Source organism: Myodes glareolus, chromosome 3, assembly GCF_982192425.1.
Source record: "Myodes glareolus chromosome 3, mMyoGla1.1, whole genome shotgun sequence".
Lineage (NCBI taxonomy): Eukaryota > Metazoa > Chordata > Mammalia > Rodentia > Cricetidae > Myodes > Myodes glareolus.
In genome coordinates this window covers 86,854,673-86,866,992 of record NC_142028.1, presented here as the reverse complement: position 1 = coordinate 86,866,992, position 12,320 = coordinate 86,854,673, and the positions used below count along the sequence as shown (strand labels likewise).

General features: G+C 41.6%; 1 protein-coding gene across 2 annotated transcripts in view; it reads left to right on the top strand.

Annotated features, from left to right (window-relative positions):
• Fyb2 (FYN binding protein 2) overlaps positions 1–12,320 on the top strand; it is a 104,764-nt gene that overhangs the window by 56,035 nt on the left and 36,409 nt on the right. For both annotated transcript variants that reach the window (XM_048453234.3, XM_085686345.2), the window contains exon 5: positions 9,644–9,744. In XM_048453234.3, coding sequence (XP_048309191.3) covers positions 9,644–9,744 — 101 coding nt within the window. The remainder of the gene's footprint in view (positions 1–9,643; positions 9,745–12,320) is intronic.

The following is a 12,320-nucleotide window of genomic DNA, read 5'->3' as shown; positions in this document are numbered from 1 at the left end:
TCAATCTGCTTTCTTCTACATGTAGCATCCAGTTTGACCAGCACTATTTATTGAAGATGCTGGTTTTTGGTGTACATTTCTGACTTCTTTTTTAAAATTATATGTCCATAAGTGTATGGATTTGTATCTGGGTCTTCAATTAGATTCATCAACTTGTCTGTTTTTGTTCTTGTACCATGCTGTTTTTAGTTACTATAGTGTTGAGTACATTTTGAGGTCGGGGACGGTGATACCTCCAGCAGGCCTTTTATTATTCAGGATTGTTTTAGCCCTCCTGGATTTTCTGTGCCTGTATGAAGCTGATAATTGTCCTTTCAAGAACTGTGAAGAATTGTGTTGGAATCTTGATGAGGACTGAATTAAGTCTGTAGATTGCTTTTGGTAGGATGACCATTTTTACTGTGTTTACCATACAAGGCTTTTCCTTGCTTGGTTTGAGTTACCCCAAGACATTTAGTAAGATTTAGGGCTATTATGAAAGGCATTGCTTTCTGATTTCTTTCTCAATCTGTCATGATTTTTCTGAGTTAATTTTGTGTTCAGCTACTTTGCTGAAAGTATTTATCAACTGTGGGAGTTTACTGGTGGAATTTTAGGGTCACTTTTGTATACCATCATATAAATTAATGTAAAAATTCAAATAAAAATAAAAGTACTTTGACATCTTCCTTTCCGATTTGTATCGCCTTGGTCTCTTTTACTTGCCTTATTGCTCTAGCTAAGGCTTCAAGTACTATACTGAGTAGGTGTGAAGAAAGTGGGAAACCTTGTCTTGTTTCTGATTTTAGTGGAATTTCATTGAATTTCCCACCATTTAAGTTGATGTCACCTATTGGTTTACTGCAAACTGTTTTAATTATGTTTAGGTATGTCCCTTGTGTCCCTTTATCAGGAAAAGGTATTAGATTTTGTCAAAGGCATCTAAATGAGGTGGTCGTGTGGTGTTTTTGTCTTTCAGTTGGTTTGTATGATGGATTGTATTTATCATTTTACATATGTTGAAGCATCCCTGCATCTCTGGGATGAAGCCAACTTGATCATGGTGGATGATCTTTCTGATGAGTTCTTAGATTCTATTGAATCCAAGTATTTTATTGAGAGTTTTTGTATCTATGTTTATAAAAAAAATTGGCCTGTAATTCTTTCTCTTTGTTGTCTTTATGGGGTTTGGATATCAGGGTAACTGGCCTCATAAAATGAATTGGGCAGTGTTCATTCTGTGTCTATTTTATGGAATGATTTGAGAAGTATTGGTATTAACTCTTCTTTGAAAGTCTGGTAGAATTCTGCACTAAAACCATTTGGCCTATTTTTGTTTTTGGTTGGGAGACTTTCAATGACTGCTTCTATTTCACTAGGGATTATAAATCTGTTTAAATGGCTTATCTGGTCTTGATTTAACTTTTATAAGTGGTATATGTGGAGAAAATTATCCATGTCTTTCAGATTTCCAATTCGTTGGAGTACAGGTTCTTAAAGTGTGTCCTTCTGATTCTCTGAATTTCCTCAGTGTCTTTTCGTTATGCCCCCCTTTTATTTCTACTCTTGTTAATTTAGATCTTCTCTCTCAGCCTTTTAATTTGCTGTGGGATTTGTCATTTGTATTGATTTTTCTCAAAGAACCAACTCTTTGTTTCATTGATTCTTTGGACTGATTTTTTTTTCTTTTTATTGATTATCAGTTGAGCCTTTGTGTCCCAGTATGTGACCAGTTTTGGAGAAAGTGCTGTGAGGTGTTGAGGTATCCTCTTGTGCCTTGGGGAAATGCACTGTAGATGTCTGTTGGGTCATTTTGGTTGTAGCATCAGCTCCAGCATTTCTCTGAGAAGTTTTGTTTAGATGGCCTGTCTATTGATGAGAATGGGGTTTTCAAATTTCCCACCATCAGTGTGTGAGAGTCAGTTTGTGATCTAAGCTGTCATGTAGTGTTTCTTTATAAACTTGAATGCCCTTGTGTTTGATGCGCAGATGTTAAGAATTGCAATGTCCTCTTGGGGTATTTTCCTTTGATGAGTATGTAGTGTCCTTCCCTGTCTCTTCTGATTAATTTTGGTTTGAAGTCTATTTTCTCAAATATTAAAATGGCTACAACAACTTGCTTCTTAGGTCCATTTGCTTGGAATATCTTTTTCCATCCTTTTATTCCTAGGTGATGTCTATTCTTGATGTTAAGTTGTATTTTTTGGATGCAACAAAAGGATGGATCTTGTTTTCCAATCCATACTATTAGTCTGTGTTCTTTTTATTGGGAAATTGAGACCACTGATGTTGAGACTTAGCAATGAGTAGTTTTTTTTTTTGGTTTGTTTGTTTTTTTGTTGTTGTTATTTGGTGGTGGTGGTGGTGGTGTGTGTGTATGTGTTTCCTCTCTTGATTTGCTGGTCTGGGATTATTTATTCTTTGTATGTTATTGACTGTGGTTAATCTCTTTAGGTTGGAGTGTTCCTACTCTAACCCTGGATTTAGAGATAGATATTGCTTAAATTTGGTTTTTATCATGGAATGTCTTATTTTCTCCATCTGTTCTGACTGAGTTTTCCTAGGTATAGAAGTCTGGGCTGGCATCTGTGGTCTCTTGAAGTTTGTAGAACATCTGTCTAGGTCCTTCAGGCTTTTAAAGGCTACACTGAGGAGTCTAATAGGTCTTTACTAGGTCTATCATTAGGTTTGCCTTTATATGCTACGTGGGCTTTTGCCCTTGCAGATTTTAATATTTTGTCTTTGTTCTATGTGTTTAATGTTTTGATTACTATGTGGCAAGCGGACTTTCTTTTCTGGTCCAATCTATTTGGTATTCTGAATGCTTTTTGTACTTTGACAGGCATCTTTTTCTGTGGATTAGAAAAATTTTCTTCTATGATTTTACATTTAACATTTTCTTTGAAGAAAGTACCTATTTCTTCTATTATACCTTCAACGCCTGAGCTTCTTGTCTTCCGTGTCTTATATTCTGTTTGGTGAGGTTTGACTCTCAGGCTCCTGCTCAAGTTCCTAAATTTTTCTTTTCCAGATTTCCCTCGGTTTCTTTGTTGATTCTGTCTCCACTTTCAGGTCTTGAACTGTTTTCCTCACTTCCTTCCACTGTGTTTTCTTAGATTTCTTTAGGGACCCGCTTCCTCTTTAAGGCCCTCTGTCATATGCATAATGGCTGTCTTTCTCTTGTGCTTCAGCGATATTATAATTCTCAGGGTCCTGCCGTGGTAGGGCTGCTGGGCTCGAGACGTTTGTCCTGGCTGTTACTGCTTTTTGTTTTGTTTGTTTTGTTTTGTTTTGTTTTGTTTTATGCTGGCATCTAAGCATCTATCTAGCTGGTTGTGATTTTAGGTTCTAATATTTGGCTTGTCTTTGTTGGTTGGGTGTTTTTTCCTCTTGACTTGTATTGCTTTCCTCTTCCTGTTAGGAGAGGGTGGTAACTGTGTGTTGCTTAGTAGCGAATTCTTTTGAGATTGTTCTAGGTGTGGCTGTTGGGGGTTCCAGGCAAAATGTGTTTCTAGGTATTAGGAGGAGACACTTAGGAATGGGGAGGGATTAAGAAGGAGTCAGCTGCTATGGTCTATAGGAGGGTTCTGCTTAGTCCCTGGTAAACGGAGCAGAGAATGAGGAGAGGCCACATAGGTAGTCTGCTGCAGAGTTTGGGATGATACTTGGGGATGGGATTTGGAGGAGTAGAGGGAAAGTGAAGATCTGAAGCTCACCTACCTGCTCCCCTGACCTGCTTGCTTCTCCATCAGGCTTGGTGGGTGGATTCCTGAGGAATGCCACCTGGAGTTGGGGGCTGGGATAACAAGAGCAATGGACGGGGAAAAGTTGGAGCAAAAGATGTGTGTGATCCACTGGAGACTGGGGGCAGGGAAGCGAGGGAGGGAGAGCCGTAGCAGGTGCTCTGCTACAGAGCTGACTATGAAGGACTCAGGATTAGATTGGAGGAGAGAGGGCACAGGTAATGCTCTGGAGGTAGCCTGCCCGCTTCCCTGGCCGAAGTGGTCGGCCAATATAGTTCTTTATCAGGTCTATTGTGTCTTTTGAGATCCCTGTTCAGATTCATAGCCCATTTTGAAGATAAGATTCCAGGGGGCCTAAACAAAATTCAGAAAATTCTAGTTTCTTGAGCCATCTTTAACATTCACATTGCAGGAAAGAGGCTATTGTTGCTTCTTGGAGAAAAGATAATCATGATGAAGGCATCATTAAGACACATTAAAGCTGGGCTGGAGAAATGGCTCAGCAGTTAAGAGCACTGGCTGTTCTTCCAGAGAACATGGGTTCAATTCCCTGCACCCACAAGGCAGCCCACAATTGTCTGTAACTCCAGTTCCAGGGGACCTGACACCCCTGGCAAAACACCAATGCACAGAAAATAAAAAAAGAAACATTAAAACTTTATGATGCTGAATTTAAATTATGAGAGCTTCACCATAAGAAGGTGTGAAATTTAACGTCATATCTGTAATAAAAGAACTTTATAAGACACCCCAGAACAGCACTTAAAACACAAGGTTACCAATGCAACATCACTAAAATGCCTGTGTGGCACCCTTCTGCAGAGGGGAAACATTTCATTCAACAATCACACTATAGCTGTAAAGCATATCCTATTATTGGTATTTTTGCAGAGTGGACAACAGAAGTCTAAGCTGTCTTTCCAGGGCTTTCGAACTGCCTTTCAAGAAGAGCGAGGTCTCAGTTTCTCTCCGTCTGCAGCCACACCCCTGACCTGACTGCTGTGCAGCCTCTCCATGCGCCTACCATTCTGGGGGCATTTTCCATAAATGTGGAGATAAATAAATCAAATCATAGTGAGTTATTACTTGTTCAAATTCTTGATATTGATCCACACGGTACAAAATTGAGGTGGATCTTAGACCTAGCTCCAGTGTCCTAGAAAAAGTCAGAAAAGACATTCTTAGCAAGGGAGGGAATTTAAGTGCTGTCCACAGGATCTCTTTCCTGATTCTAGACCTGTAAAAAGTGCTTGTAAACTGATCTGAAGGATGTTGCCAGCTGCCGCTCCTCCTCTTCCTCCTAGTCCTTTTCTTTTTTCTCCTCTTCTTCCTCTTTCTCCTCCTCCTCTCTTCTTAGAAGAGGTTAAAATCCTTTTGTCACCATCTAAAGCTAGATACTTACTCATTTCTGACAAAAAATTGGTGCCTGGAATTGATTAGATATCCTCTTTCAATTCCTCCACAAACTGTTTCTTATTAATAAGGTTAATTTCCGATTTATCTGAGGAGATCATTAAGGCATTAGAGCGTGAGATACCTACCAGAACTTCTAATTTAGCAGAGTTTTTCTCGATGATCTCCAGCAGGAGGGATGAATAAAAATCTGAAAGAAAAAGTCACCAAAGCATCAGAATTTATCACTTTTCTTTTTCAGCAAGATGGAACTGGTCCTGTATCTTTAAAAACATTATAGAGAATATGCAATACCAGGAGGGGGAAAAAAGATGGCTTAGGGGTTAAGAGCACTTGCTGCTCTTCCAGAGGCCTCGAGTTCTGTTCACAGGCACACTGGTCAGCCAGCTAACAACTACCTGTAACTTTGCTCCAGGGGATCCGACACCATCTTCGGGCCTCCATAGGCAGCTGTATGCAGGTGCATTTACATACACACAAATAAAAGTAAAAATAAGTTAAATTTCTAAAATTATAATATAAAATAAGAAAATAGTCAAATTGTCAAATGAGGGAAAATCTGTGGATGGCGTGTGCTTATGATATTGCATAGAGGAAACAGCGGGAAAGAAATACCCCCCTTTCATTTCCTGTGGCTCATGTGAATACATCCGTGGATGGGAAAAATAAGTAAGAATACTGAACTGTGACGGCCTCCGTTGTGTGGAGGTAGAAGGATGTGTGGTTGTTTCTCCTCTCGTCTCTTCGCACTTGATGTGACTGAGGCCCCCTTTGGCTGGCTCCATGACTGCACTTCTCTCCTATAGAGCCAATAGCTCTCACGGATTTAGGAGTGGGTCCATAGAGATGTTTCTTATATTGAAACTACAAATTCACATATTCGTTCAAATAGAACTTGGAATTTTTGTATAAACAGTAGGTTGCTCTGCCTTCCAGGGCTTGTCTAGAAAAAGCAGTCTTCTAAGTAGGTGCCGGCATCCTGGGCCTGTGACTTGTGATTGCTGTCATATTCCAAGGAGCATCTCACATTGGTCATGGATTGCTCCCTGGGGAGTGGCGGATCTGGCTTCAAACTTCACATATGAAACAGTGCCGCATCGAGATGGATCCAAGTGAGCTCTCCACAGCCATTTGTTTACCAAGGAACTGAATTGCTAAATAATTAGCAACTAAACAACTTCGGCCAGATTTTGATGTATTGTCTTCCGTAATGATCATGCCAAGTCTTTCCCAAACAATATAAAGATATGGTATTTCTCAGTTTTCAGTTTTCCCACCAAATGCAGTGGCATTCTCAAGCGTGGATTCACGCTGATCTGCGTGTGTGAACTAAATTTTCCTGTTTACTGTGAGTTTAAGGCTTTAATTCTATGTGCTCTTCAAATCGACTTTTCCCTGGTGACTATAATGATTTTGTCAGTTTTCCATGGGCTATCCTTTTTTTTCCCTATTGCTGAAGTTCCTGTTAGATTTTATGCAGATGTTAACTCTTTGTTATACTTTGTCATTAAATATGGTATTTGTTTGGAGACTGATCCAGTTAAGTTTAACTTCGGGAAATACTCTTTTCATTCGTTAAAACCCGATTTTCTTCTATTAAAATTGTGATTAATTGGAGTGGTACAGTATCTAAGGCTGAGACATTCTTGTGATCTTGAAATAAATTCATTTGTTCTTGAGATGCTTTTAATACATATTAATTCACTTTTCTAGGACTTCATAGGCAGGGCTGGGTTGAGTCTTTTTAAGTGAGATTTGAACTCTTCCAATTTTCTTTGATTATTTGATTATATTGTTTTTATGTGAAAATTATACTACTCTCTTAAAATTAGTAATTTAGCCTTGTTTCTATTTTCTGAAACTTTCTCTTAACCAAGTGATTAGGGGTTGAGTGGTTAATGTACCTGCCGCACAAACGTGGAGTTTGCTCTGTTATGTCGAGCCAGCTCTGGCCACGTGTCCAATGTCTGCTAGAGCTGACTCCACTTAGGATCTCCCCTCCTTTGTGCACAGGGCCCCCTGCTGACCACACTTGGCTTCAGGGTTGTGAACTGGAACGATTTTTCCATCCTCTTGAATCTCCCCAGATTGAGTCTTTTGGGGTGGCTGATGTTCTCCGTAGAAGTGTGTCACAGTACACTGGGGATACGAGAGGGAACTCAGTGCTGAGATCTTCACAACTTAAAATGTGTGTGTGTGTGTGTGTGTGTGTGTGAGAGAGAGAGAGAGAGAGAGAGAGACAGAGACAGAGACAGAGACAGAGACAGAGACAGAGACAGAAAGACCCCACCAGGTTAAATACAGGCTCTCTCCCTGTTTTCAGGCACCTAGAATATCTCAGTTTTATTCAATATTTTTATTTAATATTATATACATGAGTGTTTTACTTGCATGTGTGTCTGTGTACTACATATGTGCCTGGTGCCCACGGAAGCCAGAAGAGGGCATCAAATCCCCTAGAACTAAAGTTAACACATTCAAGTAAGTCAACATGTGAGTGCTGGGAATCAAACCCAAGAGAGCCGGTGCTGCTAACCCCTGAGCCATCTTGCCAGCTAGGTAGCTCGGCTTTGAACAATAGTCTCCCTCTCATGATGGTGCCCAGCCACTGCCCTCCTAGTCACACTGGGTGACAGAGCAATTCTTCTCTCCTGCTGACCCAGCTGCCAGAGGAGCTGCTGCCTGACCAAAGTCTACACCTGGGTTTGAGGCAGCTGACAACTGTGGGCTTGTCCTACAGATAACACTATCATTCTCTGTACACCAGAACCACAAGGCTTGCCTTTGGATGGCGTGCCTGCTGCCCCTCCCCCTCCAGGAAGCCATGTTCTACTTAGCTTCTTTTTGGCCAGCAGCTGGTCTATTTAGTTCTGCTTTTCAGCTATTTTATCGTTGCCTTTGGGAATTTCCAACACTGTTCCTCTGTTTGAAATAGAATCTGTGCTTTCTTGTGCTCACTCTTAGCCTTAACCAAGTCGCATAAAGGCAGCTTCTAGCTCACCCTTGTACCCCCCCACATTAATTTTCTTTATTAATCCCAGGGATTATATTTATGGGCTAGGGAAATGGCTCAGCCAGCAAAGTGCCTGCCTTGTAAGCATGGAGACCAATTGAACCCTCCAGAACTATGTAAAACACCCAGACATGGTGGTACACATATGCAGGAGTCCCATAAAACCACTAAACTAGAAGTCATAGTATATACACAGAGGACCTATAGTATAAAAAGAGTGATATATATATATATATATCCTCTATGTATATTATATATATAACAAAAATAATAGGATAAATTTTGTTAAACTCCCCCTGTCATGACATTGTGAGAGAAGGAACCTCCAAAGATGTCCTTTTTTCTGGCCATCTACTGCTGGGCATGAGGCCCACCCTTAAGAGTAGTTTGTTTCCCCAGTGAGACTCCCTTGGATAAAATGAAATTTCATTTGCAAATAGTTATCAACTGGAGATAACTTCTGGGTTAGAGACTGGGGAAATTATGAGATCTCTCCATTTTTTTAAATATATGTAGTTACTTAGTGCTATGAACGTGCGTCTGAGAAGCACCTTCATTGTGTCCCGTGAATTTGAGTATGGTATGTATTTATTTTCATTCAATTCTAGAAAGTCTTTAATTTCTTTCTTAATTTCTATTTTGACCCATTTTTTAAAATTCAGTTGTGAGCTGTACAGTTTCCATGAGTGTGTAAGCTTTGTGTTACTTTCATTGTTGCTGTCCAGCTTCCGTCCACGTGGTCAGGCAGGATGCAGGGTATCGTTTCAATTGTCTTGTATCTACTGAGACTTGAGACTGAGTATGTGGTTAGTTTTGGAGCAAGTTCCATGAGGTGCAGAGAAGAAGGTGTATTCTTTTGTGTTTGATGAAATCCTCTGTAAATATTTGTTCGGTCCATTTGGTTTATAATGCCAGTTAGCGCTAGCATTTCTCTGTGTGGTGTTTGTCTAGATGGTCTGTCTATTGGTGTGAGTGGGTATTGAAGTCTCCCACTATCAGTGTGTGAGAGCTAATTTGTGATTTAAGTAGTAGTGTTTCTTTATGAACTCAGGAGCCCTTGTGTTTGTTGGGTGCGTATTTTGTTCCTTGGTCTCTGTTGCCGTCTCTAGTTCTTAGGAGGGTGTGGTGGTTGTGGTTCCTGGTAGGAAATTCTTCTGGCATCCTGGTAGATGTGCCCTCTGGTGGGAGAGTTTTAGGTAAAATGTGCTCAGGTATTGGGAGCTGACTCTCAGGAATGAGGAGGACACTAAGAAGGGGTGCAGAGGTGATTCACAGGAAAGAGGGTAAGAGAATGTTCCACCACAATCCGCCTGGTCCCCTGGGAATGTGAGCAGGGAGGGAAGAGAGACTGCAGCAGATGGCAGCTACAGGGCTGGGGACAAGACTTGGAGCAGAGGAGGGGAGGTGAAGACCTGCCATTAGCCTGCCTGCTTCCCTGGCCACAGTCAAGAAATGTGTTAGTTCAAGTAACCTTTTCCTCCTCCATCCTTTCCAGGACCGAGTTGGAAGAACCACATAATTATGACACAACAATTTCATATCTGAGTCAGTCTAGTAACTCCATTAACCTGTGTGCTGCAGGAGAAACCACTGATGGTAAGTATGCTAAGCCAATTAATAGTATAACCCTGTGAGGAGTGAAAATGTGTCAAGATGGCATTTTCCCTATAGCTAATGATATGTTAAGATGTTCGCATCCATTCTGCTCTGCCACCGTAGTCCCTCTGTATCTCTCCCATATCTTGTCCCTTAGCAATACATTTCAGTCCAGCTGGGCATCGGCACTGATCCAGATCCTGATAAACGACTCCTACTCTGGACCTCCTCCTTTCGGCCATTTCTTTTCATCTCCAGTCATCTTAACTGCTTTGCCCTTTATAGGTGTGTAGGAGGAAAAGCCAAGACACTGTGATTCAATTTTTCTCACTTCTCTTAAGGAAATCTCACCTCGCTAATCATAGCCTCCTTGAAGTTACTCAGTGTGTGGAGAAAGAGATGACACACCACGAGAATTAGACTTTGTGTTCCATCTAATTAAGAAAGGGGGCTTGATAAAGTAGCGCCTCAGTCCAGAGCTAAATCCTCCAGCCTCTGACGATGCTCAGCATGCTTTGTGCAAAGGAGACTCCCAGCGGAAAGGAACAAGAAGCAGAGACGCAGCATTACTGCAAGAGTCAATGCCTTTGTTCTACGGACAGCATCATCCAGTTCTCTGCAGAAGCCATAAACATTAGTGCTACAGTAACTACCGGGGCTTACAGAGCCAGCACTAGGGATTGTATCTCACTGCCCATGCTCTGTGCTGATACCTGCAGATTGAAAGTTTCCACCCTTCACAGTAAGCAACAGGAGACTGAAGATTAGAGAGGTTGAGCTGTACATGGTGACCCGAGTACTGTGTGGTGAAGCCGTAGGGCAGAACATGGTGACCCGAGTACTGTGTGGTGAAGCCATAGGGCAGAACAGGCTCAGCCTGTCTGGATACTCCACGCCCATTCCCATAAACCTAGGCTGCATCTCACTCAGGGGAGCTTATCTCCGTTGGAAGGAGGCTCCAGACGGTCTTCTGGCTCAATAGTTGCTATATAGCCAAGAGGACTTAGGTTCTAGGAAATAAGTCACTATTCTGGAATATATACTTAGGTTTGTAACATAAAACATGAAGACATATTGACATTTCTGTAGCAGGCTTTTTCTTTTGGTCCACCAACCAGCTCCCAAGTCACAACACAGAGACTTACTAGTTAGGAATGCTCAGCCTAGCTTACGTTCATTTCTGACTAACTCTTTTAAGTTAATTTCTCTTTGTCTACCTTTTGCTTTAGGACTTTCACTGCTTCTCGTGTCTCCTGGCTGGCGCCTGTCCGGCTGACCCTGGGTGTCTCCCTCATTCTCGCCTCTCTTTCTCTCATTCTTCTTCCAGGCCTATATTTCTCCTCCTCTTTATTTTCTCTGCCTGCCGGCCCCGCCTATTCTTTCATTGCCTAGCTATTGGCTGTTTGGCTCTTTATTAGGCCTATCAGGTGCCTTAGGCAGACAAGGTGAAACAAATGCAACCCATCTTTATAAAATTAAACAAATGCATCACAAACAAAAGTAACACACCTTTACACAGTTAAAATAATATTCCACAACACATTTTGCTCTGCTTTCCAGGAGTGGAAAGTTGAATAACTACTAGAAAATTCCATTGGGCAAAGTCTATTATCAGTGATGGCTGATTTAGGCATGGAATGGAAGTTCTGCAACTGATTATTAATGTCTGCCTTAGGTATAGGATTTTGCTGTTGTCGTTTGCTTTTTGTTTTGTTTCCCATCCATTGCCTACCCCACAACAGTGGAATCCTAAAGTCTAAGAAGTCAGACAGTTGTAACATGAGGGCTGGCTTGTTGGGGTAACTGTTCTGCCCAGTTCCCCACAGCCGCAAGCCCCAAAGAAAATCACACAGAGATCTCCATAAATTATAAAACTGATTGGCCCATTAGCTCAGGCTACGTTTTAGCTCTTGTAGCTTATATTAACCCATTATTCTTATCTGTTAGCCACATGGCTCGGTACCTTTCTCAATGGGGAAGCTCACATCTTGCTTCTTCGGTGATCTGGGCAGAACTGCGTAGGAGGGCTTCCTGTTTTCTGGAATTCTCCTATTCTTATTGCATCACCTCTATTTCCTGTCTGGTTTTCCCATGTATACTTCCCGCCTGGCCAATCAGTGTTTATTTAAAACATGATTGACAGAATACAGACAATTCTCCCACACCAGACAGTTGTCCTTGTCCTTGTGCCCTGATAAAGCTCCCCTTTGAAGAAAACCAATGTTCCCATGTGGTTTGTAGAATTTTAGCCATAGGACTAGAGCAGGGCTTTTCACTTTCTAATGTATGCACTGATGCTTGGGATCCAGACTTTGGTTGCACAGCTCTGATAAGTGTCCGTAGAACCTGCATTTCTAACAAGTTCGCCATTTATGTGACAGTGCTGGTCTGTCCACCATACTTTGACTGGAGAGGCTAGGGCCCATGTGGGCAGAATTCTCACCGAATGACTTTCTACCAGATTCTCAGGGCTGAGGGGAAGCTTATGTCTTAGCCTTCATCCTTTTCCCAGACCCCCGAGACTCCCTTACCCAGAACCTATCATTAGGGACATGCCACACCAAGGTCCTGATTGG